This window comes from Sarcophilus harrisii, chromosome 1 (genome assembly GCF_902635505.1).
Source record: "Sarcophilus harrisii chromosome 1, mSarHar1.11, whole genome shotgun sequence".
NCBI classification, from domain to species: domain Eukaryota; kingdom Metazoa; phylum Chordata; class Mammalia; order Dasyuromorphia; family Dasyuridae; genus Sarcophilus; species Sarcophilus harrisii.
The window spans coordinates 470000509-470028465 of NC_045426.1; the positions used below are offsets into that span (position 1 = coordinate 470000509).

The 27957-nt window shown below is 33.3% G+C and overlaps 1 protein-coding gene across 1 annotated transcript; it reads left to right on the forward strand.

Annotated features, from left to right (window-relative positions):
• The first annotated feature begins 290 nt into the window (after positions 1-290).
• On the forward strand, positions 291-27957 carry ALKAL1 (ALK and LTK ligand 1). Its single transcript, XM_023496020.2, has 6 exons — positions 291-427; positions 1875-2240; positions 17184-17237; positions 19711-19791; positions 22469-22545; positions 27025-27957. The coding sequence occupies exons 2-5, from the start codon at positions 1886-1888 to the stop codon at positions 22531-22533; spliced, it is 555 nt and encodes a 184-aa protein (XP_023351788.1). The 5' UTR covers positions 291-427; positions 1875-1885; the 3' UTR covers positions 22534-22545; positions 27025-27957.

Genomic DNA, 27957 nt, shown 5'->3' on the forward strand with positions numbered 1-27957 from the left:
TTTGAAGTTTAAAAATGCTGTCATCCTTTGAGTTCTTTGGTAAGCACTGCTGATTTACAGAGAAATTAGATTTCACAAAGATCTGAGGCACTAGCCTGTGACTCTTCCCTTGAGTGCAGCCCACAGAAGGGAAAAGGAAGCAATAGAAATTTGATATGCATAGTCAGGATGTACTGAAGAAAAGATTACCTAAAATGTCCTCAGCATTTGCCACCCACCCAAAGCCTACTAATACTCAGTTGAATATGTTCATATAAAAGAGAGGAGTGGACTCCACAGGGACACTCACTCACTGTCTCCTGAGCATGTATAAGAGCCACACTGCTCCAATCAGAGGGAATTCTCGGCCATAAGCAAGAACTAAAGGGCAAGAGAAGACAAGCCTTTGCTCTTTGCTGGTGGAGAAAGATTTACTCATCGGCACAAGGTAAACTCCCCATACCACAAAGAGCATCTTCAGGAAAGACACTTCTTTCCCTTTATTCAGTAACGGGAAAGCTACTCTCTTTAGTATTCAACCAAGGGGTAATTTCTTGGGTGGGAAAACTTTTGGCCAGTCCAGATTGTTGCTGATTTTAGTAAACACGGTAGGAATGAAATAATATTATGCCCCAGAGATTAGTAAGAGCAGCTCCTAGGAAGTAGAGAGAAGGAGGAGGGGATACCCTGTAAGAATGTAACGTTATGATCAACTAAAGATTTGCATTTAAAATGTTGTCTTAAGAATGGGATAATCATTTTTTCCTCTAAAAAGTTAATTGTATTTTACAAATCCCCTTGATTGAGGGTGATGAAATTTATAACAGACTTGTTATTTATTTGTTTGTTTAAAAAAAGAAAGAAAGAAAGGGAGAAAGGAAGGGAGGGAGCAAGAAAGAATGAAAAAAAGGAAGGTAGGAATGGAAGAAAGGTAAAAATGGAGAGGAGAAAAGAAGAAAGGAAGTTTTGTTTGGTGAAACAGAGGATCCCAGGAAAAGTAGCATGAGAATGAGGGTGGCAGTATTTTCTATCCCCTCGGGTTTGTCAGGTGATAGAAAAGTCCTCCAAAGTCGATATAATTCCTTCCCCACCCCCAAGCCCACTTCAACCCTTCATTCTGCCCTTTCCTCTCACTGTACTTATAGAGGAATCTCTGTAGTGAGTGTGCGCTAGCGCCACTCGGATATCAGAAAGTGTTAAACGTGTGGTTCTCAGGTCAGTCTGGCTCATGGTGCATCCCCCGCATGCCCGTGTGGCACTGGGTAGTTGATAGACGGATGAAACTTAACAAATTGCTCACGAGAGGCTTCTTTTCTTAAGATTATTTAGTTGATTCTTGCGAGAGCAAACATAACGTCCGGGCAATCGGGCACCGAGACTTTCTTTTCTCTACATCACCTCTTCCCTCCCGCCCACCTCTGGAAAAGTTCTCCATCTTCTTGAACGCCTCTTGGGATGCTGCCCACTTTCCAATGAAAGGTTTTTAGGGAATCTGAGCTGCAAGGACTGAGGCAGGGACTGATGAACCAGTGAGGGGACTTGTCCGGGACCATTCACTTGGCAGTGCCAATGCCCTCCGAGTCGCGGTAGAGATGGGGGAAAGGGATCCAAGAGGCTAAACGGGTAATCAAGTTCTGGGGGCCAGAGACAAGAAGGGTTATAAAAGAACTATTTTTTAGTCCTACACAGACTCTCACTTGCATTTCCCCCCCCCTTTTTTTTTTAAACCACTCTTCCACTTCTCCAACATCTTTGACCGAATTTTTTTCCTTAGACATTCGAATCCTTTTCTTCCCAGTCCAGGTTAGAAACTCGCCCCAGGCACGTGCCGGATATGATCCCGGGAAGCTCTAAATATTGCTGTTCTCTTTTTCTCCCCTCTTCTTTTTCTTCAGACGCAGGGAAGATGCGGGCAGTTAGCGAGTGGCCGAAGGTGCCTACGCTCTTCCTTTTTATTCTCGCTTTAGCCTTCCAGGAGAGCCAAGGAAACCCTCGAAACCACAGGGAAACAGAGGCACAGGATGACAAAGACAAGCTTCTCCATCTCCTTCCAGCTCCCGTCGCTTCTAGTAGCGTCCAGATCCCGCAGCAGCACAGCTGGGGCAGGGTGCGCTCCGCTAGCCAGCAGGAGAGCGTGGTGTCTACCTCCACTTCCTCCTTCTCCGAACCCCTGAGGGCTCGCGACAAGGCACTACTCTTCTCTGCCTCCTTCTCCACTGACCCCGCCCGCTCTTGGCTCCTCAGCTCATCCAGGAACGCAGGTAAGAGCCAATTTCAAAGACCTGCTTTTTTCCTTCTCTACCTGTTCAGTGTACCTGACCTGCGTCTGGTTTCTGGGTGTTGGAAGAGACCACGGTTTGAAAGAGCTTTCTATCCGAATCCAAACATGCCAGTCTCATTCTAAAAGACAAAAACATAAAATGTACACCCTCTGAAGGTTTCCATTCTAAAACCTACTCCTAGTAGTTTGGTCCGGAGACTTTGAGAAGAGAAAGGAGGGGAAGGGTGCATTCGGGGATACAAGGAGGATGAAAGGGAGTAAATCATGTTAAAGCGACTGGAACTCTCAGTCACAGAAAGAAGCAACATTAAACTTCTGCATGAGTTTGGGCTTTGGCTTCATTTGAGGAAAAACAGAAAGAGGTTTACATTTCTTTGCAGCTGGCCACACAGGTTGATTTCCATTATTATTAAAAACAGAGGGGTAGAGTGCAAAGATTTCTGGATGAAGAGTAAGCACTTTATAATTCTAGATTATTTAGAGCTAATTTGGAGTTAGAGATATCCCATGTTTGAATCAGGACTCTGCTATTTATAACCAGTGTGAGATTGTGGACAAGCCAAAAGTACTCTGGACCTCAAAGATTCCTTTTAGCTTGAAATCTATTTTCCTATATTCTAAATTTCCAGCAGCTTTCTCTAGATCTTTTCAAATATAGAAGGGTCTGGAAAGAGACAGAATCCCTCAGACTGCTTTGCGGGGCATGTTGCCAGAGGTAGTCAGTGGGAGAGGAAAAAAGACTGCTTATAGAGAGAATAGAGAGAGGTGAGTGAGAGAAGTCTGAATTTACCAGGCTAGAATGAAAAGGACAAATATATGGAAGGGCTATAAAATTATAGGGGAAAGAGGAGATGGCATATATATATATATATATATATATATATATATATATGTATATATATATATGTGTGTGTGTGTATGTGTGTGTGTATACACACACATATATGTATGCACACACATACATATATATCACAAAACATGAATACATTTATTATTCACTTGGTCCCTGGACACTTGAGACAAGCTATTATTTTCTTCTCTTACTCACATCATCAGCCTGTGACTAAGTACTGAGGACACAGTTATGCAGTTGAAGAAATCAAGGACAGAGCTATGTTTCATGGCTGAACTTGAAATAAAATTTAGATCTTCTGATTCCAAGACTAGTGCCCTTTCCATTGTACTACTGTTATGTCAAGCTAGGAAAATGTCCTGGGAAGTTTGTAGAAATAAAACTTTTGGAGAGATAATTGTTAACTTTCTGATTTTTTCTTTTTGCTCATTATTCTTTAGTATCAGATTGTTATTGATGTTTTTTTTTTTCCCATCTGTGTATAATCATATGATGACAGATTTAAGGAGAGACCTTAGAGGTTATATAGACTTTGACTCTATTACTTATTGTTTACATACCCGTAGGAACTTATCACCTCTCTGTTTTTGTTGTATAGTTCTTTTTCAGTAGAATCCCATTTTTGTAACCCTATTTGGGGTTTTCTTGGCAAAGATACTGGAGTGGTTTGTCATTTCCTTCTTCAGCTCGTGTTATAGATGAAGAAGTGAGGCAAATAGAGTTAAATGACTTGTCCAGAGCTAGTAAGCATCTGAAGCCAGATTTGAATTTGGGAAAATGAATTTTAGTGCCAGGCCAGGCATTCTATACACTTCACCACCTAACTGCTTCCTCATTTATTCATATATAAAATGAAGGAATTTGACTCAAAGTCTGTTCCAGAACCATAGATATTTATGATCCTAACCTTAAAAACAGAGCAAAGATCTTTTATTCTTTTGGCTGTATATCTACTACACTTTGCATTGTACTATTTGAAGTATTCTATGTAAAATCCAAAGTGATGATATTTCCTGTTCTCTTCCTAGCTTTTAGAAACCCACCCCCAGAAGGTTAGGTAATGCACTCATAAGCCCAGACCTGCTGTATAAACCTATTTCCTTTTATTTTTTAGGGGGGTGGTTTCAGGACTGATTACCTACCTCATTGTTATAGCCTACCTCATTGTTATAGAGACTTTCAGGAGATAAAATTCTCTCTACAAATAAGTATCTAAAACTCTTATGCAAATTAAAGTCTTAGAAAATTGCTTGGGAAGCCAGGGTCTTGCAATCAGTATATATCACAAGCAAAACTTAAATCCAGATTTTTCTGAATGTGATTCTAGCTCTTTAGCCTCTACCATGAAGCCCCTTTTATATTAATCTTTTGGCTTTTAATTCCATTGCCGTAATACAACAATAGAAGCAAAAATTATTCCTTAGAATTTTAGATTTTATAGCTTTTGTGGAGTAGACAGGAGAGAAAGCTCTAAAAATGGTTTCTTGGTTGCTATAGGGAGAGATGAAGGAATTTCAGTTTCACATCTAAAATAGGTATACTAATAGTTGTTCTATTAGTCTCTCAGAATTGTTACATGGATCAAATGAAAAGACATATGTAAAAATAAATACTTTGTCAATTTTAGAATCCTATTCTTAGTATAGACAGGAAGGTTGTTCAGGATAAACCAAAGAGGGAGTGACAATAGCAAAAGTCAGTAGCTCTGAGTTGCTTATCCAATTCTCCTGCTCAGTGTTCTGCTTGTAAACAATTACAATTTAAACACCACTGCAGGTGTTTGGAAGTCAGTCCCCAGCACACTATCTGAGTAGAGCTTAGAAGATTTAGAAGAAGGAGAGGGAAGGAACCTGGAAGTTTTGTAGCTTAACTGTGAGGATTGGGTGTTCTTAGCATGTCTCGGAGAATGTATTTTTTCCTGTGCTGTGAGTGTTCCCTGGGAAGTACCAGTGTCTTATACTCCAGGCCACACTGATGAGATTTGGGACACAAAGAATATTAAAAACATTTGGCTATGATGTATCTGGGTCACAAAGTTACTGAAAACAGTGATTTGACAGTACCTATTGAATCTTCATCTCTTGAAGTGCATCCATGTCAGGGGGCACAAATATAAGATTTAATCATTATTATTATTTATTATGATTTGTCATTTTATCTGGAAATATATCTAACAGTTGTTTATTTATCATATTACTCTATTGTTCTTCTATGTGAACTCTTCTTTGCTGGGTCTTCTTCCAGGTCATTGAACTCCTCTCATACTAGGTGGATGTTCCTCAAGACTCAACTCTTCTTTTTTTATTTTATTTTACTTGCTGATCTCATTATTTCCCATGCATTCAATGATCATTTTGATGCTGATAATTCCCAGATCTACTTCTTCAGCCTTAAGTTCTCTTCTAACCTCCAAACTTACATCTCCAATTGACTGTTAGTCATTTAAAACTGGGTGTGCCATAGACATCCTAAACTCAAAACTTAAACTCCCAAACTGAATGCATTAAAATTTTCCCCAAATCCTTTCTCCTTCCAAACTTTTCTATTATTGTTGAGGCACTATTATCTTCCCACTCTCTCAGGCTCACAACTTAGGTGTCATCCTCAGCTCCTCACTATTTCTCACTCCCCCATATCCAATCTGTTGCCAAGTCCTGTTGATTTCACCTTCATAATATCTCTCTCTTCTTACCACTCTGATCCAGTCCCTTATCCAATGCCTGGACTATTTCAATAGTTTCTTGAGGTGATGGGGGTCTCCCTCCCTCAAAATTCTCTCTTCTCTAGTTTATCTTCCACTCAGCTATCAAATTAATTTTTCTAAGCAGGTCTGACTTTTCCATCCATCCTCATTAATTCAGTAATATCCAGGGGTTCCCTATCAACTTCATCATCAAATATAGAATCCTCTGGCATTCAAAGTATTTCATAACTTGGCTTCCTACTGTTTTTCCAGTCTTATACTTTTACTGCTTCCTTATGTATACTGTAATTCAGTGACATTGGCCCCCTTGCTATTCCTCAAACAAGGTACTCCATCTCCCTACTATGGGTTTTTTTTCCTCTGATGTCCCCCATACCTAAAATGGTCTTCCCCCTCAGTTCCACCTTCTGGCTTTCCTATCTTTCTTTTAGTCTCAGCTAAAAATCCCATCATCTCTAGGAAGGCTTTCCCATTCCACCATAATGTTAGTACCTACCCTTTTTTGATTGTCTACAGTTTCTTCTGTATATATCTTGTTTACAGATAGTTGTTTGCTTTCTGTTACCTACTTCCCCACTCTTACCCCCCCCTCCAATTCATTAGACTATGAAATATTTGAGAGCAGGGGCAGGGATTATCTTTTTGCCTTATTTTCTATTCTCATTGCTTAGCACACGGCCTGGTATGTCATAGGTGCTTAATAAGTGCTTATTTATTGTGCAATAGAAATGACACAACTAAATATTGTAGACAATTGTGATGTTAGTCTTAATCAAAGAACATTTATTAGACATATCACCTTTAGGGAAGAGGCAATTTGGACAACTGTCTTTAGAACAACTGTATTCAAGTCCCATCTCTGACACTTATTGGTTCTTTGTCTTGAGCAAGTCCATTTAACCTCTCAATTCCCTTGAATAATTCTGAGAATTCTAAGTTGTACAACAATTGCTGATACACATTAGTAGAGGAAGTTTCTTTCCTGGGAATTATATGATTGAAATTGAGATCTGACTTGGAAAAAATGCTAGGCACTGCACCAGGTGCTGCTTTTATGAAGACAAAACAAACCAGTTCTTGCCTGAAAGTAGCTTGTATTCCTTTGGAGGAAGCAACACATTTGATACCAGAGTACAAGACCAATGGGTAGAACTTGCAAAGAGACAAGTTTATGTTTGATAGTGGGGAAAACTTTCTCAGAAAGGGTTTCTCAGAAAAGGATCCAAAAGGGTTATGAGCTGCATGTGGAAATGGTACATTCCCCCCTCATAAATCTCCAAGAAAAGACTAGATGACAACTGGTAAAGTATAATAGAACTTTTTTCTTCCAGTATGGATTGAACTAGAGAGCTGCTTAGATTTCTTCTATCTCTGCATTTTGTGATCCTGTGATGTATACATATATATATAATGTATTTTTTGAGCTTTTAACATTAATTTAGAAGGAAGGAATGACATTTCAAAAGATTCTGTTTTCTTCCTTTTGGAGTTCAGAATGTCATCCTCTGAATTAGATATTAGAAAAAAAAATTAAGGAAGGAAAGAAAGAAAAGTTCAAAATAATTCATATATCCAGGGAAAAAGAATTTAATTTTTCTCACTATCTGAGGGATGAGTTGCTTTAAAGGAATCAACAGAGAGAAAACTTTTTAAAAAAAAAATAGTTAATTAAATTAATATCCCATCATTTTTCTTGTATAGGACCATTAAATTATATGAAATATGCATAAGGCAACAAATTACAAATAGAAATCTCTAGGGATAGAATTTGGTTGCAGTATTTCATATTAAAGGTACACACTTCGGGTATGTCTTAAAGGTGAGAAAACTGGACCTGTCTTATGAAGATGTTGAGAAGGTCTTCAGAATCTAAGTACTTACTTAGTTACAAAAAGTTACAGAGCAAATCTAAATATAGAAAAATATGGTTTTAGAAACAAAATGAATAAGTGAATAAAAAAGCATTTACTCAGTGTTTACTATGTGCCAAGAAATGTGCTAATGGAATATTAATATAAAAGTAAAGACAGTTCCCATCCTCAAGGACCTTATATTCTGATGAGAACCAATATTGATTAGGAGAATATAAAGCACAATAAAATCTTATTAATTTAGTCTTCACTTATTTATAATTATTATCTGATAATTGTATTTGTTTTGAAGGAAGGTTTACTTTAAAGCTTGCTTGATATACAGCTGCCTTTTTTGGGTGGGATTTATGGATGCTAATGGTTAAGAACAATTAATAGGCCAGAGGAAGAGAAGGGGAATGGAAAATTCCCCCTTATTTTTTTTTAAACAATCTTATTAGAGTTACTTGATTGCTATGTTAAGATGGAAAGTTCACTAATATACACAAATTCATAGAGCTAAGTCAAGAGTAATAAAATAAATGGGACATTTATCCAAATAAGGAGAAAAAAGGGTTTTAATAGGTCATAGTAAAGGGGCAATCAGTAAAGAGTAAAAAGAATGGATGACAACCACATTATGGAGCTAGATAATAAGGGAGAATAGATAGAGATGTGCCAAAATGCCAGGCAATAGTACTTTTGATGAAAGATCACAAGATGTTTGTGAAAGAAAGATTGTCTCACATCTCTGTCCAGTTTAATATTCCTCCTAAATCAGGTGCATATGCATTGCTGTGCATCGGACTCAAGCAACATACTTGTTATAATTTATATATCTTTTCATTAAAATGGGATTTCTACTTGGTAATATAGCATTAGTGTAGTGCTAATATTAGATTAGTGTATTATAAAACCTAGAAAAAAATCATGGTTTCTCTCACATATTCTACAAATTAGATTTTAAAAATTAAATTATAACTTTCATTTAGACAATGGTTTTATGTGGGATGTTACCAATAATATATTTTCTGCAAAAGACTATTGATGTAACAATCAGTATACTTTTGTATTTGTATCAACATTGCTCTAGTACAAGGGTTCTTAGCCTTTGGTTTATGAAAACTTTTTTTTTCTTTTGTTTTTTAATTTTGATAATTGTGTTTCAATGTAACTGGCTCCTTTGTGAATTTTATTTATTTAAAAATAATCTGAAGAGGTGTTCATAGGCTTCTTTAGATGACCAAAGAAGTACATACCACATAAAAAAGCTAAGAACCACAGTCTTGTTACACATGTTTTAAATTCCATTTTAAGTTTTTTTCCCCCCTCCAGGAATAGTCATTTTACAGATTCCAATGAAGTTTTTTAGATAACATGTCAGCAAAGTACGAAGTATTGAGATGTTTAGAGAGTTTTTTATGTTTGCAAATAAATATATTTATAAAAGATATTTGTAGAACAAATAATTTGTCTTGCTGAACTTTATATTATTCATCTAGATCATTCTGTTCCTAGATACATTGCAGAAGATAATTTTGGTATGTTAAAAGCTATCTGACTAAATTTCATTTTATAGGAAAGGATGAAAAACAGATAGGGAAAGGATGGACAGGGTTTGGAATTTAGGTTTCTTTGAGAGTTATAAGGCAATCATCTTCTGAAGGGAATGTATGGGATGTGTCCAAACATTCTTCTGCAGGCCAGACAAGAGAACTGCATATTTAGAATTGTCTGGGTCAGAGAAGAATTAAAAAGAGTAACAACATTATTACAAAAATAACCACCACAACTTCCTGCAGTTTAATACTGAACTATTATCCTTGTAATTCTGAATAAAATGAAGTGGTTTGTAAAATATGAAAGGAAGTCATTGTGGGTTAGCTCTCATTTTTTAAAAGCCTTTCAAAAAGTCCAAAAGGAACTTAGACAAGCTGATAGTTGCATGTTGAATTGATGATACCTGCAAAAAAGAAAAAGCAATTTATACACAATAGAGAGTTGGGGATTCATGTATAATGTTCTTTTTTCTTTTCTACTTTATATATGAAAATGTCCATTTTATTTGGAGTTTAACCTTAAAAATTTAAAAAGAACAAAATAAAAATAGCCTTTCAGTGGAAAAGATACTACTATTGTCACCAAACAGTTGAAAATCTCATTTTTGAGGTTAGTTCTAAGGTTCTGAGGTACTTTTAAGCTTTAAGGTGAATCCTTTTGAATGCTTCTGCTTATTATGGTTAATTTTCATTTATTCAGTGTTCTAGATCTATGATGTCATGAATATAAGGAACTCCTGGTATGGAAAGTTTATCCACTGATGAAGGTAGATAACAAGATTGGAATTTACAATCTTAAAAAGTTGCCTGGCATGCTAAGAAATTAAGCAATATAACTTTGAACTAGGGTTATAAGTTAATATGTATAACTGGCAGGACTTGAATCCAAGTTTTTGAGCCTTCAAGGCCAGTCCTGTAACCAAGCATTATATAATCTATTAATATAGATAGATAGATAGATAAACTTTCCCACTAAACTCACTCTGCTCTCTAACTTTCTTGTTATTGTCAAGAGCAATGCTACCTAAGTATAAAACTTTACTCTTCACCCACCTTCACTTCCCCCTCCTCAACCCTATAAATCCTATCCTATCCTCTCAAGTGATGTGGATTCTGCTGCCTTAGAAATTGTCGCAACTATTCTGTTTGCTCTACCCACATCACAACCATTTAGCCCATCACTTCTCAAAAGAGCTATTGGTATAGCTTTTTAATTGAATTCTTTAAATTTAGTCTCAAATCTCTCTAATATATGTTCCATGCAACAAGGGGATTATCCTTAAGTATAGGTTTGACTATTATCATTCCTTTCACCAGGAAAATTTAAGTGGTTCCCCATTGCTTTCAGGATAAAATAAAAATCTCTCTCTTTTGAATTTAAAATCCATTATAACCTGATTCTTTTCAGCCTAATTTACATATTGTTTACTCTCAGTCATTATAACTTGCTTGATGTTTTTCCCTACATGTTAATAAATATTCTACTTTATTTTGAGCTTTTGCATAAGATTTTATTCATGTCTGGATGTTCTTTTTACCTTCACCTCTTGGAACTTTCTAGCTCCCTTAAAAGTTCAATTCAAGTGCCACTTTGAGATGCCTTTTGTTTGACAAAGTACTTAATTTTCTCCTCCTTCCCCTTTCATCACTATATATTTATTATATATCTCTCTATTTACTTATCTTTGAGTATCCCTTTAGTAGGACATACTTTTGTATTTTGCATTTGTCATCTACTATGCTTAGTCTACTTCTTTTCTTGTAGGAGATGTTTAATAAATATTTGTTGATTGTTGATAGGGGCTATAAAATCTCCCCCCCACCTTTAGAAAAAGTATCAAATAGATCAGTGGTTCTTAAAGTATGGTTTAGAGAATCCTGGGGATCTCTGAAACCGTTTTAGAGCGTCTACAAATTCAAAAATAGTTTTTATTTCCAATACGGTAAATGTCTATAAATATAATCCAGATAAGCAAAAACGCTTTGGAGAGCTCCTCAATAATTTTTAATAGGATAAAGATACTGAAAACAGAAGTTTGAGAACCACTGAAATAGATGGTCATTCTTCTTTATTATATGTATTTCATTGGAAATACTAGTAGATGCTAGTGTAGATTGCTAGTAGAGCACATTTATCAGAATATTGACTCATGTAAGACTTTGAAGTGAGAAAGATAAATTCATATCTAGTGATTCAAAGTCTGGATATTTTCACATGAGATCTATTGGAGAAAGTGAGGTTGGTGATTTTGCATAACCATCTCTCACTTGAATTCAATTTATTGGCATGTCCTAGCTTAACCTTTGTGATATCATCATGATTCTCTTCAAGAACAAAGGAAAAAAAACAACATTTATTCCTCTCTAACCTTTTAGGCTTAGAATTTCATACTTCTGTATAATTATTTCTTTTTTTAATTAAAGATTTTTTATTTTCAAAACATATGCATAGATAATTTTCAACATTCAACCTTGCAAAACCTTGTGTTCCAAAAATTTTCCCTCCCTTCCTTCCACCCCCTTCCCTAGAAGGCAAGTAGTCCAATATATGTTAAATATGTGCAATTCTTCTATACATCTATGTAATTATTTCTAAGGATCTGGTCTCTTAGTCTGCTTAATCAATTTTAGCCATAGAAGTCTTTCTTGAAAAGGGAATAATTTATATGAAAATTATTGCCGAATGAACCCAAATTAATTACTTACACAATTATAAAGTACCAAATCTTCACAGGGCATAATGATTTGAACACAGTAGGGAAGATTTAGCAACTTAATTTTTTTTTTTGGAAAAAAAATTATCACAGTTGTCAAGGTGAACAGTTATTAAACATTATGATTGATTATTTCATGCTTTGAAACTTGTAAATTGGCTTCTTGGGACTATCTGTGGACATAACCTCTCATTTCTATAGTTTGGTTTGTGAAATTCAAATATCCAGTTCTGTGGACCTTAAAGTATGTTTAACAATGAATGAAGTAACAATATTAATAGATTTTTAGCAGAATTTAATGTATTTACTTCAAAACTTTAAGTATTCATAATTTTGCTGGTGAGGTTATTATCTGTAACCCACTCCTAACCTCTACCTATGCAGCATGAAATTCTCCACATTTTTATACAACTTTTAATAAATTATAGTGGCTAGTAGCTCTCAACTTTATTAGTCTGGATTGTATTGCTAGATTTGTATGTAAAATTTGAAGCTTTTAGATTTTGCCAGAGCTCATATATGCTCCATTGTCTAAGGTCATCCCTTATCAAGTTAAGGCCTTGGAGTAGGAATGGCAGCAATAGATAAGAATTGGTATAATAATACCTAATAATAAATTATTAACAGGAAGACATTGTAATTCAGTGGAAAGAACAGTGATGCTGTACTCAAAGGATCTGGATTCAGCTCCTACCTTCATATGTTTACTACCTGGATGACTTTGGGCAAGCAACTTAATCTCCATACACCTCAGTTTCCTCATCTTCAAAAACAAGGGCTTTGGCTGGATGACCTCCAAAGTCCCTCCAACTCTACCTCTATGATGTAAAGTAAATAAATAATCATTTGTTTTCAGAATTGTTGGTTTCAATACTTAATGGTAGAGAGTTTGGAATACTTTAGAAAGTTGACATTCATGAAGGGGTTCTATGAAACAGGTAAATTTAGTTGTAGGTGAAGCTTGTGGGATGAGGAGAGTTGATTTCAAAATTTTCACCCCAGAAGTGAATATAAGATAGGATCCTGCAAAGAAATGTAAGTATACATTTGAATAGAAGACTTAGTCATACTTCTCATTTTATCAGCAACTTGACTTACTCTTTTGCCTCCTCCTCCTTTCTACTATGTTCTGCTCCCACAACAGTATTTTACTTCATCTTCATTCTTTCACTTTTCAGTTTGCTTTGTCTTTTCATTTTAGATTGAGAGAGTAAAGATCTTCTTTATTTTTATTTGTATCTCAGTACTTAGTATAGTGTCTGACACATAGTAAGTGCTTAATAATTCTTCCTTCCTTCCTCCTTTGCTTCCTTCCCTTTTTCTCACTCACTTCTCTCTCTCTTTTTTTGTTCTTTCTTCCATCCTTCCTTTCCTTCTTCTCTCCCTTCCTCCCCCCCCACAAAATTCATGCTTTAGATATTGCTTTAATTATCAAATAGTAAATTTGTGTTTTATGATAAAACACTCCTTACTTAATAATTGACAGGAAATTTATTTGTTATTATGGTACTTAAAACCTATATCTAAGCTCTCTCTGTAAATTAATCATAATAAAATTGCTAAATAAAATAAAGGTTACATAATTTATTAAAAATTATGAGTTTTCTTTCTTGGTAAATTTTGAACCTATAAGCTTTAAAACATTTTTATTGTTATTTTTTTTTTTTGGCATCATCTCATCTTCCAGTCTGTCCTTATCTCCTTCCTTGTGCTTTATTTCGTTTAGACAAAGAATATAGAAAGAAGAAAAGGATCTAGTAGTTAACATCTGACATTATAGCCCGTGTTCTACACTGATAGCTACCAATTCTATAAAGAGGCAATGGAATTGCAGTCTCATCTCTCTTTCAGCATCAAGTTTGAGCATTATAATTGTATAACTTTCAGATTCTACTGTTTTTGTACATTTCAGAATTTGTTTGGTTGCAGTCATTTTGTGTACTTTTTTCTTTTTTTAATGCTTATTTCACTTTGTTTAGTTCATTTAAGTCTTTGCATGCTTCTTAGTAGTCTTCCCAGTTATTGTATCTTATGGGATAAATGATACTCTGTTAAGTTTATGATTTAGTCCTTTGCCAGGGATGGTCTTTAACCTTGTTCCCAATTTTTTCTATTACAAAAAGTGTTACCATAAATAATTGTTGTACATTGGATCTCTCTGTCTCTGTTTCTCTGTCTCTCTGTCTCTGTCTCTCTCTCTTTCACACACACACACACACACACACACACACACACACACACACACACACACACACACACATTCTCCCCTTCTTGCAGGGATAGAATGAACTTGGAATATTTGAGTCAAAGGGAGTACAGGTAGTTTTTAAAATCATGTTATAGAAAAAGATAATTAAATTGTTGGAAGGACACATTTATATTTATTTTTATAGAATAAACAACATTTTCAAATTACTTTTATCCAGTAAAAGTATTTACAAAATCTTCTACTGCATTCAACTGGCTCACTTCCCAGAAAGGATAACTCTAGTTACCTAGCCAAATATCACACAGACTATTGATACCACAGAGACCAATTTGCTATCTGTGGTAACATACTGTATTCTTGTGAGAGCTTTCTGAATTACAAAGGAATGGTTGATATTAGTGAATAAAGTCATAATTGTATGGGAGAGCACCAGCAGATCCACATAAAGAATTTTTTTTTATCACTAATCATTCTGACAATCTAATTCTTGCTTACATATATTATGAAGTTGCTGGTTGCTAGTTGGGCTATTAATAGAATAGAGTTAAAGTCTGATATTATTTCCTTTTAGTTAGGTTTGTACTTGGTTTATGAAGGGGTGATGGCTAGTTGCAATGTAATCTACATAGGGTAAATGTCTACATTCTCCCTTATTTCAAAAGATAATATCATTCACATACATAACTTTTGAGTGATTGAACTCCCATTTTTTGTACATGAATAAGTCTAGATAGCATTGACCTTTCCAGTCATAATGCCATAATGAATGGAGGCCCAGAATAACCTGTGGAATATGGATAATAAATATCCTTCTCCTTATTACATGTATATTATGTGTATCACTTTTTATGTAGCTACAAGTCCTTCTATAATAATTGTGGCAAGTGATATATAGTTAAATAATTCTAGATTTTAAATCAAGATAGAGTTTTATTTGAAGAGGTATTTTTGATATGCTATATATGGAAAACTGAGAAAGTTACTTAATTTCTAAGAATCTCCATTTTCTTATCTGTCAAATGGGAATTGTATTTGCACCATCTTCTACACAGAATTGTAAGGAACATCCTTTTAATATTTTAGAGTGTTATATAAATATAAGCTATCTTCATCATCATTATATTGATTATTTTTGGAATAAGCCTATCAGGAGCAACAGGAGAAAGTACACAGTAGTCTGACTATTCTGAATCTGAAAAAGAAAAGATTCTTCTAAAGCCTTGGGTATTGGTGGCAGAAGTGGCTAATTAAAACTAGAATTTATAAAGCACTTTAAAATTTGAAAAGCTCCTTATGAATTATAGCAGATGGATTCTCATAACAACTCTGTGATGTAGGTGCTATTCTATCTCCATTTTCCATATGAGAAAACTGAGGAAGAGAAAGGATAAGTGACTTGCTGAGAGTCATACAGATATTGTGGATATTGTGTTTGGGGTAGAACTCAAACTCAGCTGTACCTGATTCTAAATCCAGCCCTTCATTCATCAAATCTGTCACTTGACTGCATGCATAACAATTTAATCAGGGTTTATCAGAATAACACTGATTTGCACTTAAGGAAGGAAAGTGTTGGCTTCCCACGAACTATAGTGCACATCTAGCTGAGCTCATCAAAGAACTTCATGGTGTGATGTTTAAAAAGTTTGAGAGGCATAATTTCTGGATAATTAATTATTTTATTAATAATGCTAGCATTTTATTAATAAAATTAGTGGACATTTAGTCATTTGGGTCAAAAGATGACTCATGGTGATAGATTCATAGTCTATGTGTCCTGGGAAGATTGGGTGTTCTGAGGGTGGCAATTGACTCTGATTGATTAACAATTAATGAGAGAATGAACATTACAATGAGAGATAGACCCACTTCAAAGATGGACTGGGGGATATAACTCTGATTTTGTCATTGATTTTAAATTGCCTAGCTGTGGAAAGAATTTGTCTCCACTCAAATCTGATAAGATGTTCTAGGTAAGGTAAATTTTTGGCAGAGGTCAGTAATATCCTTCATAGACTGATTTTGAACAAAGAAACAGGACAGGGAAAAAGCCTGGATCTCCCCTATATTGCTTATTAATAATAATTTCTTTCAGTGGTACTAGGAAATAGGAATAGAGATCAGACCTATGTTTTCATTGGCACAGGAAATTCTCAGGTGAGGAAACTCTCTACCAATGCAGGTCATCACCTCTGCTATTTAGACCTTTGGGAGCTGAATAAAATACTCAGAAATTGAATCACTTCCTCAGCAGCATTCTGCCAATATGGGTCAGAGGCAAGGCTTGAACTCAAATTTTTCTATTCTGGGAATAACCATAATGGGAATAATTTGAATTTTTATGTGTCTGTGTGTATATATAGTGTGTGTCTCCAAGGAGCTTAGTTTTTATAATGTTTGCCTCTGAGATGAACAGAAATATTATGGTACATCTGTGCAGATCCAGAAATAGAACTCTAACTTTCTGATTTTCAGTCCGGTAAAATGATATTCTTTTTCTCCAGACCTGTGATTTCATGAATTTTAAGCAACAAGGGCAACTAAGTTTCCTTCCACTGATGCTGGTCATGTGTAATTTATATTTTTAAAAAGTCACTTATGAGGTACTGATGTATTATTACTCATCCAGGATCACATAGAGCTACTATATGTCAGAGGCAGAACACAAACATAGTCAGCCATCTACCCCCCACATGCTGGGGAATTTTTGTGCAAATTACCATTCTCAAATTAAAACTCAAAGGATAACTTAAATTCTGTATTACAGCTTTGTTATTAAGATTTTCATATTTAGAGAGTAAACATATTCAGAGTTTCTAGGCACAAAGCTAAGATAACAACAGTAACAGTTTCAATAAGGTTATGTACATTTAGGTTTATATCCAACTATAAAAATCTTAATTGTAGGAATAAATTTCCATTGGTATATATGCTTAGTGGATAGAAATATTTTGCATAAAATTAATGTTATAATTGTGTTTATTTCAGTATTTAAATATTTCAAAACAATTAAAATAACATATTTTCTTTGTAGAAATATTTCCAAGAGATTTGAATTTAAAAGAGAAGTTCATAAAGCATTTTACAGGTAAAAACTTTGTTTCTTAATAAAATTGCAATGTGTCATAAATAAGAAAGCAAAATAGCATTATAGATTAAGATATTCAACTGTCATATATCATATGTGACATATCACCTATCAATTGGGAAAAATAATGGTAAAGTTCTTGTTTTTTTTTTTTTTTTCTTTCATATCAGACCTCAGAGGATCAAAAATGTGGAGCCAAAAGAAATTTTAGCAGTTGTTGAATCTGGATCTCTTATTTTAAAATAAAAAACCTGAGACTCAGAGAAGAAAGTCACACAAATAGTAGTGACCAAGGTGGGATTTGAATGCAATTCTTGCTGATTCCAAGACCTAAATTCTATTTACTATATCAGGGATTCTTAAATTTTTCTACTTATGACCTCTTTTCACCCAAGAAAAAAGAATATGCCCCTGGGTACAAATCAAACATTTGTTAGTAATAAATTATAAGGAAATTTATTTTATACAAGGCAAATGGGGTTAAGTGACTTGCCTGAGGTCACATAAGTGTTGTTACTTGTTAAGGTGCCTGAGGCTGGACTTGAACTCAGGTCCTTCTGAATTTAGGACTGGCTAGTCAGCCACCACTGAGCCACCTAGTTGCCCCAAGAAGTTTATTTTAAAACAATTCTTTGGTATACATATAATTTTATCATTTATTAAAAATGAAAGCAAAATTGCATACTAATGAGAAAGATGTATTTATCTTTTTTTGCATAATGATTAAATCTTGGCAAAATATATATTTTTTATTATAGCTTTTTATTGACAAAACATATGCATGGGTAAGTTTTCAACAATGACCCTTGAAAAAACTTCTGTTCCAACTTTTCCCCTCCTTCCCTCCACCCCCAGGCAGTACCATACATGGTAAACATATTAAAGTATATGTTAAATACAATATATGTGTGCATATTTATACAGTTATCTTGTTGCACAAGAAAAATCAGATTTAGAAAGAAGGTAAAAATAATCTGGGAAGAAAAACAAAAATGCAAGCAAACAACAAAAAGAGTACAAATGCTATGTTGTGGTTCACACTCATTTCCCAATGTCCTTTCTCACTGGGTGTAGTTGGTTCTGTTCATCACTGATCAATCAAAACTGATTTGGATCCTCTCAATGCCAAAGATAGCCACTTCTGTCAGAATTGATCCTCATATAGTATTGTTGTTGAAGTATATAATGATCTCCTGGTTCTGCTCATTTCACTTAGCATCAGTTCATGTAATTCTCTCCAGGCCTTTCTGAAATCATCCTGTTGGTCATTTCTTACAGAATATAATATTCCATAACATTCATACGCCACAGTTTACTCAGCCATTCTCCAACTGATGGGCATCCATTCAATTTATAGTTTCTAGCCACTACAAAAAGGGCTTGGCAAAATATTTGATACCCTTTTACTGCAGCCAAATTTTTTGTGAACTTCACATTTAATTATATGACCTCATAGTTTAAGAAGCTTAGCACTATACCAAACTTGTTTTTAAACCTTAAATGAGAGCATAATTGGCATCACACTTGTACTAAAAGAACAAGTGGTTTGGGTTAGTGCTAACCCACCCAATGGTGATATACATTAGATTAAGATTTCTCTGATAATATTACTCTGTGATGCTTTGTCAATGCACTAAGTTCAGTTGCAGATTTAAATGTGTTACCTCTTTTTGTTTTTTGTTTTTTTTTTAAAGAAAAAGTAGATTGCCATTTGATAATAGGTTTAGATGTAGTCTTTTTGAAAGTAGGGTGTTTCAAAATCACTTGGTAGTGATCCTCAAAACTTTTGGCCTCAGGATCCATCATTACTCTTAAAAATTGTTGAAGATTCTCAAAGAACTTTTGTTTAGGGATCTATGCCTATCAATATTTGTAATATTAGAAAATCAAACAACTTATTATTATAATGAAAATAGTTTTGGCTTCAGAGACTACCTGAAAAACTTTCACTCTTTCTGATCACCTAGAAACACTGTAAGGTTTCTTACTGCCTAATTATTTTTTAATATGAAAGCCTAACAATATGAATTCTAGCTTTTAGACAATATAATTCTCTTTTATAAACCGAAATTCCTAAGGAAACAAACATAAGGATAATAAAGACCCAATATGTGCAGTTATGTTTAAATCTCACTATTATCAGATTTTTTTCTGACTAGTCTAATGCTTGCACCCTCCCCTCTCCCCAGTATGCTAAAGAGTCTCTCCTGAAAATAAATAGTGGTTCCATTATGTGAACTATACATAATGGAAAGCAAAGTTGGATTTTTTAAAAAAATACTTTACGATGAGACTGATTTGCTTCTTCCTATATTGGAGGAATAAAGATATGGGAAAATGATCAAGCCCCTATTTTAAGGGAATACAAGGTTGTGAACTAAGCAACTACATTATGCTTGTCAATGAAGTGATAGCAAAGTATTTTGGATTATAGCTCTCTGTTTATAATAAACATTCTTTTACTGTTAAATAGGACCAGTCACCTTTTCCGCTGAATGTAACAAACACTTCCATCGACTGTATCATAATACTAGGGATTGCACTATACCAGCTTGTAAGTAAGACTGCAAATACTTATTCTTTAAATGTAATCTTTCTCCATTAATAAATGCATATGATATTTAACCACATGCTTTTGACACTTGGAAGTCAATAGACAATAGCCACTGTGTGATATCATTTATATAACTGATAAGATTTGAGTGTTGTATTCTATTGTGTGGTAGCAATTCCTAAATGGGAACAAACCCAAACTTTAAAAAGTCAGGTTGGCTTAGGGCCCCAGTGGATTATTATCAGTTTCTAAATCTTTCATCATCTTTCAAAAATACCTGGAAGGAAAATATTTTTTATCCATGTAATAAAATGTTATCTAACTTATAAGTTAGAAATTCCTTATAACATAATAATTGAAAAATAAAAAGATCTTTATAGCTCCTAATATAAAACCACATATGCAGAGGTTGTAAATTCTTCTGGATAATGAAATCTTTTTAAAAAAAATTATTGAATATGTTCCTCTGGAAATTTAAGTTCTGAAAATAATTATATTTTTGAATATGATAATAAATGACATAATTTAAAATACAAATCTCCTTCATCTTCCTACATATAACAGTATCCTATAGGGATGTGTTCTTATGAAAATAAAATCAAAGCATAAAAAATGACTACATATATCTGTGAGGATTGACCTATTACTAGGTCATAGCTGACAGAAATATTTGAACACTGATTGGCCAGCCTGTGTATCAGAAAATGACTATGTACCCAATAACGGTTTAGTCAATTTCATTTAGATAAGAAATAGAAAATTTTCCTAATAATAATCAGTTCAGCAAACTTTAGTCCAAATGTGCAAAGATAGTACTTTCCTAATCACAATGTACCAGTGATCAATAAAGGGGTTCACAGTCCAGGGCACTCAATGAATGCCTTCTCCTAAGGTCTCCCTCCCACTTGGTTCTGTGAATCTTTCCGACAACAACAGTCAGACGTAAGAGCAGAGACACAGAATTCTATACTCTCATTTGAGTTACTTATCTTACCATAAGACTGCACCATTTCTCATACTTGCCTATAGGACTAAGAATTGGGTGCTGCAGGCTTGCATGCCTGTGAGTAGGAAGTGGTTTGATTTGTGACACTTGTGTGTTTCTTTCTTCTCAGTGTCTCACCCACAATCTTTTCATAATATTCAATTTATTTTTGATCTGACATTATGATTTACATCAAAGTTCTCATCGATTGCTTAAGGGATTTGTCATATTTTTCTTTGTACTATACCCTTTGTATACACAAGTGTTCTGTTGAGTCTTCTATAAAATAGAGGATTCATTGAATGTGTAGTGAAAGGTATGGAGCAGAATTAGATGATTTTTTTTGGTTCCCTCCATTCCTAGAGGCAAGAATTGATTCATCAGTACTTTCTATGAAAAATGCTTCTGGATTTTAGTTTACTAATTTCAAGCAAGAAAGAACTATAGGATGGCTCTCTGGGAAGGGGGTACAGAGATGTATAAATAATATTAAAACGAATTATACAAATAAAATCTTTTTTCCCCCCTGATGAAATTGGTGTTAAGTGACTTGCCCAGGGTCACACAGTTAGGAAATGTTAAGTGTCTTAGGCCAGATTTGAACTGAGGTCCTTCTGACTTCAGGACTAGTGCTCAATCCACTGTCCCACCTAGCTGCCCCAATAAAATCTATTTTTAAAACTGTAAAATAATATTTCAACATTTATTATTGTCAACAATATTTCAACACAGTGTGACGAAGAAGTCAAAAAGTCCATGACATCTCATATAGTGTTGATACAAGTATGGTGCCTAGAACAGAGGATTAATTTAGTTCCAATGAGATTAGATATAGATTATTGCATTCATTTCGTTAAGAGGGACATTCAAAAAGTGGAATATATCTAAAGGAAGATTCTGAGGAAATTCTGTGAAGAATAGTTGAAGGAAAAAAAAATATTGAACCTAGAGAAGATTTAGAATGTTAGCAATGTTCAAATATCTTGATGAATGTCATATAGAAGATAAGACTATATTTAATCTGTACAGCTCCATAGGGATGAAGTAGGACAAATGAGTGGCAGCTATAGCAAAGCATATTTTGGCTCAATGTAAGGAAAACAATTAAAGCTGTCCATAAATGGGAAGGACTACCTTGTGAAGTAATGAATTTTCTTATTCTTCAGTGGTTCAAGCAGATATTAAATGACTACTATTTGAGATACTATTTTGGGGAATTCTATATGAAGTGGTAGCTGGAGTAGATGACCATGAAATTATCAAATTTAGTATTATCTAATATAATAGGATGGATTTTTAAGTCTCAAAAGAGTTTTCTTTTCTGAAACTATAATCTTGTGTTTAAGAAAATAAAATATTGTCTTAAGGAAAAGCTGTTAACAAAACTAAGTCAGCTTTATAAATTTTAATAGATGTGGAGGTGAATAAAATCATCTTGAAACCAAAGCAAAGTTACTTAATTAAGTGAGATCTTGATTATTATATGTAACACAAATATTCATTGCATTTGGGGGGCACAAAAGAAATAGAAAAAACCCTGTGGCTTAAAAGATTGATTTTATTTAGTTATATATGATGATATAATTATTCTGTGCAATGAATAAAATGATAACTTAAGCACATGACTACTACTGGGTTTCCTAGTTGTATAGTATCTCAAATGATCCATTTCCTATTTATTATTTTTTATAGATTACAAAAGATGTGCAAGACTGCTAACAAGGTTAGCAGTGAGCCCGCTGTGTACACAGCCTTAGAAAATTTGACATGTAAGTATGTACCTATTTTTGTGACATCCTTTTGCTGAGTTTCCTGGCTTTATTATCAGTATTGACTAATATAGTAGCATGAAGCTAATTAATCAACAATTTTCTTGTGTTTTTATTCTATTGTTTGTTATCTGGGAGAACTAAGAGCTAAGACAAATTATCATTTCATTTCATGGAAAACTTATCTCTAATGTATATAGTCTTATATATTATTATTGTTATCTGTCAATATTGATAGTAATAAACCAAGGTATAAAAAACTGATAACACCTTTGTTCTCAAAGAAACTGTGAATTATATAGATTCCTGAAGAGTATACAAGCCTTTGACATATTTTACTTTTTAACATCAAATAATATTTTCCACTGTACATTTGTATGATGTGTATGAGTGTATGCATATGCCAGCCTTCTCTGTACATTTTCTGTACATTTCCAGTGAATCAGTCAGTCTTAGCACAGAATAAGTAAATTCTTATTGATTGACACTCTTCAATACCTCTAGTATCATAGCAACTAAGAGACCAGTGGGAAAAGAGTTAAATGTTCATATTTAGAATACCATCAAATTATTGTTTATAGAGGGAGATAACAAAAATAACTTTATAATTTATATATCAAGTGTGGCACAAGTGGATTGGCACAATTCAAACTAAAGAAGGATTCCCTAATATAATACTAGTTCAGATTTATTTAGTGCTTTGACATCATGCAATATGTTTTAAAAATATTGTCTCATCATGCATACATATATTGTATTTAACATATGCTTTAACATATTTAACATGTATTGGTCTACCTGCCATCTGGGGGGGGGGAGTAGGGGGAAGAAGGGGAAAAATTGGAACAAAAGGTTTTGCAAAAGTCAAAGCTGAAAAATTACCCATGCATATATCTTGTAAATAAAAAATATTGTCTCATTTAATATGAATAGTGAAGTCTTCTGCATTCTCCTGGTTTGAGATGCAGTATTATTGATTGCATCAAGTCCCAGATCATTGAAGGGCTTCATTCAATGAAATCTAACAAAATGAAACAGACGAGCATAACCATCCACACATGAAGGAAAAAATCCAAATAGATAAAGAATATCTATCTTTTAGACTGAGATACAGAGTTGAATGAGTAGTCCATTGAAGTAGTCTACCAGTGTAAGTATTGAAAATAGAGAATGAACTGGACTCAGTATTCATTACATACAGGAGAGTTTGCTTATGTTTGTGAAATTAAATGTATGTGAGCCAGTTCTGTAGTCATCTCCAAAAAGGCATTATAAAACAGATGTTTAATAGCACTGTCTTGTAAATCATTAAAATAGGTTGTAAAGTTAAAACACAATTCAGAAGAATTATTTGCTTCATGTAATATGGGTAATTATAATTAAGGAAGGAAATAATTGTAGAAAAAATTAAAATGAATGAAGACCTTTTGATGTCAGCCTATCAGCCTATCACTTGAACATGAACAAAATAATGAATCAGATTTTGCCTACTTGTTTGTAACCTGGCAGGCTTAATTTTTCCAAGGGGAGCATAAGTATTTTAAAAGATCCAACAGTACATCTTTTTTTTTTCTTAGTAATTTGCATTGGGTAGAACTTTGAATTAACTACTGAAAATTGATACAAACCTAAATCTGTTCTATCACAAAACAGAATATATACACCCAAGAAAAAATGATCCTCCCCATATTGAAATATTCCATTTGCCAAAGATTTTTTGAATTTATAATCTTAAGTAGTCAATAAAACTTTTCTGCCCTGAATTTCAGTTACATGAAAAAGTACAGTCAAGAAAATCATTATGTTGATATTCACTCAACATTTTAAAACTCAATCCAAATTAATTTTATTTCTTTATGTAATGAATGTCATAAAATTTAAATATAATGTACAGTATAGTAAAATAGACTGACTCTAAATCTTATACTCTCAATTTCTGAAATGTTTGAGCTAACTAAATCTGCCTTTATATTGCATAGCTTCCACAAGTACACAAGTATATTGGCATTTGACTGACATTTTAAAAAACTTCCCTAAAATGTTTCAGCAGAAATGTTATAAATTCCAAAAATATTACAGCATAACACCTTAAAATGAAGGGTTTCTTTGAAAACTTGGAAAAATGTATATGAAAAAATAATTTAATTGATGAATTAAAATTTCACTTTCTTTATATGCCTGGAAAACTACATTAAAATATTGTCTTTTTACCCTCTCCCCACAGATCATCCCAATAAATATAATTCAAAAACTTAATAGACATTTAAATTGTGAATATTCTATGACATGTCCTAAGTGGTCATTTTGAAAGTTGTCCCTTCCTGAAAACTGAATTAGAATCTATCCAAGTGAAAAGCTTGACTGATAAGTTAGAATACAAAGAAAAAGTTAACTTTATTGTTTTGACTTCAACAAAAGGGTGCTTTTAAAATAAAATTCTTACATAACTAGCCTTAGACCAAATTTTTTCCTACAATTTGTTAAGTTTCATATTAATTCTAAAGAAGCTTTGTCCATTTGTAAAAGGGCTACTTTTTGCATCAGGTCCATCATGAAATTTTGATATATGTGAACAAGCCTATAGATAGCATAAAAGAGGATTCAAATTATTCCTCACACAAAATATGATGTACTCTGTTATCCTGGGTCTTCTAGTAAAATGTATTTTCATTGTACACATTGGTCTTCATGTATATTTTTACTTGGTCACCTTGTCTTGTAATGGTTCATGATTAAGAATGAACAAAAAGACAATGATGACAATTGAAAAGGTGGACAAATTATGTGATGAATTTGATAAGCTCCTCCAAATTAAGTAACAGTGAAATTATTTGATTAGCTCCATTGTTGATTACATTTTAATTTAATTTAATAATATTGATTTAATGAAAAATATATTGTGAATAAAATAACAATAACTGGAAGAGATTATAAAATCCAGATACTCTACTAATATTTAAAATATTATTTGAAGCTATTCTATCCAAGCTAGATATTTGAAAGATAGACATGAGAAATATTTAGTTTTAAAATACTAGACTTTTTCTCTTTTTTGCCAAAGGAATTTATCTTTTCTTCTATCTTCTGATTACTTATTTAAAATTATAAATTAGAGACTTCTGATAGAGAGAGCCATCTGTATCTAGAAAGAGGATTGTCAAGACTGGATGTGGATCACAATATAATTTTTTTCACCTTTTTTCTTGTTGTTTACTTGGCTTTTGTTTTCTTTTTTCTTTTCCTTTTTGATCTGATTTTTCTTATGAAGCATGACAAATGTGGAAATGTGTTTAGAAGAATTGCACATGTTTGACCTATATTAGGCTCACTGTCTAGGGGAGAGTGTGGGGAAATGAAGGGAGAAAAATTTGGAATGCAAGACTTTGCAGGATAAATGTTGAAAACTATTTTGCATATATTTTGAAAATAAAAAGCTACAAAAAATCCAAATTAGATGTATAAATGTCCATTAGTGTTTTTGTTTCACATTTTTTGTAATTTTTCCAGTGATGAATTCTAACTAATTTTTTCCTTTATCTGGATGTCATATATCATGAAAAGATGATTCATTATTTTTATTATGTGACTTTTATAGTGGCTAATATATAACACATATTAGTCTTTTTTTTTTAATGAAAAATTCAGGTTAAAAAATGATACTTCCTCTTCTACCTCTTTAGCTAATGATGAATTTACAAGTACTTTCAATTTAAGATATTAGAGATTTTTCTTTTTTTTAATTATTATAGCTTTTTATTGAGAAAACATACGCATGGTTAATTTTTCAACATTGACGCTTGAAAACACTTCTGTTCCAACTTTCTCCCTCCTTCCCTCCACCCCCTCCCCTACATGGCAGGCAGTCTCATATATGTTAAACATATTAAAGTATATGTTAAATACAATATATGCATACATATTTATACAGTTATCTTGTTGCACAAGAAAAATCGAATTTAGAAAGAAAGTAAAAATAACCCGGGAAGAAAAACAAAAATGCAAGCAAACAACAGCAGAAAGAGTGCAAATGCTATGTTGTGGTCTACACTCATTTTCTAGTGTTCTTTTGCTGGGTGTAGCTAGTTCTGTTCATCACTGATCAATTGGGACAGATTTGGATCCTCTCTTTGCTGAAGAGAGCCACGTCCATCAGAACTGATCCTCACATAGTATTGTTGTTGAAGTGTATAATGATTCCTGGTTCTGCTCATTTCACTTAGTATCAGTTCATGTAAGTCTCTCCAACTCTATCTGTATTCATCCCGCTGGTCATTTCTTACAGAATAATAATATTCCATAACATTCATATACCATAATTTACTCAGCCATTCTCTAATTTGATGGGCATCCATTCAAATTAGAGATTTTTCTGAAATGTACATGAAAAGATACTTTATTTAGGAATTAAAATGTTATAGATTATTTTTAATACTGAAAAGTCAGTTTAAAATGGGATTTTTGCTTTCTTTCTTCCTACAGATTGACTCAGAAAAGAAAACCCTAATTTGAAGAAAAAGTGCCTTGGAATTTTATGTAATATAATGAAAATAAAAGGCCTCATTCCATGGTTGAATAGAATTATCAAAGAAGGAGAATTCCCTGGAATAAATTTATTTGACTTATACAATGAAAATTTTTATCTTATTTATATTTGCATATGCAATATATTGCTGTCCATTAAAAATAGACCGTAACTTCAACTTTCTAAATAGAGCCTTCCTAAAGGAGACCATCATGTGTGTTTTCTTTCTCTTTCTTTTTTTTTTTAACTAAGTATATTTTATTTTCTTATTTCTTATTTATTCCATGTTTGTTTCAATTTACAATTTAACTTTGTAAGTCTTAGTACTTATACAAATTATTTGAATGGATTATATAACAGTATTTGCAATATTATACTTGATCAGTATTTTGATCATGTAAGAATTCATTTTTGTAATTTGTTGCTTTATTTCAATGTATTTAAATATTTTTTCTCAGGCTCTTATGTTTCTTATTTGCACTAATTTTATACATATTATTACTCAATATTTTAGAATGTTTGTCTTTAAATGAAATTATATTTATATTACTAATTTATATTAGCAAATTCTGAGAAGATACCTGCATGTGAATAATGTACTCATGTATACACAAACATTTATATTTCTGTGGATGTTGCACCAGCATCCATTTGCTATGTTCCTAGACCTCATGCTGTTTCTTTACAGTTAAAAACATGAGATAATTTTGTTGCTATATTTGTAGCAGGGAGAGGAAGTTTCATGAAGATGGAAAATTTGTACAGTGCGTATGACTATATATGTGTATATCTGACAGTGTGTTTGTACATCCTCATGTATACAACTAAAACTAGATTATGTCCCCTTCCCAAAGTCTGATTTAATCAGTATCAGAAAACACATACACACA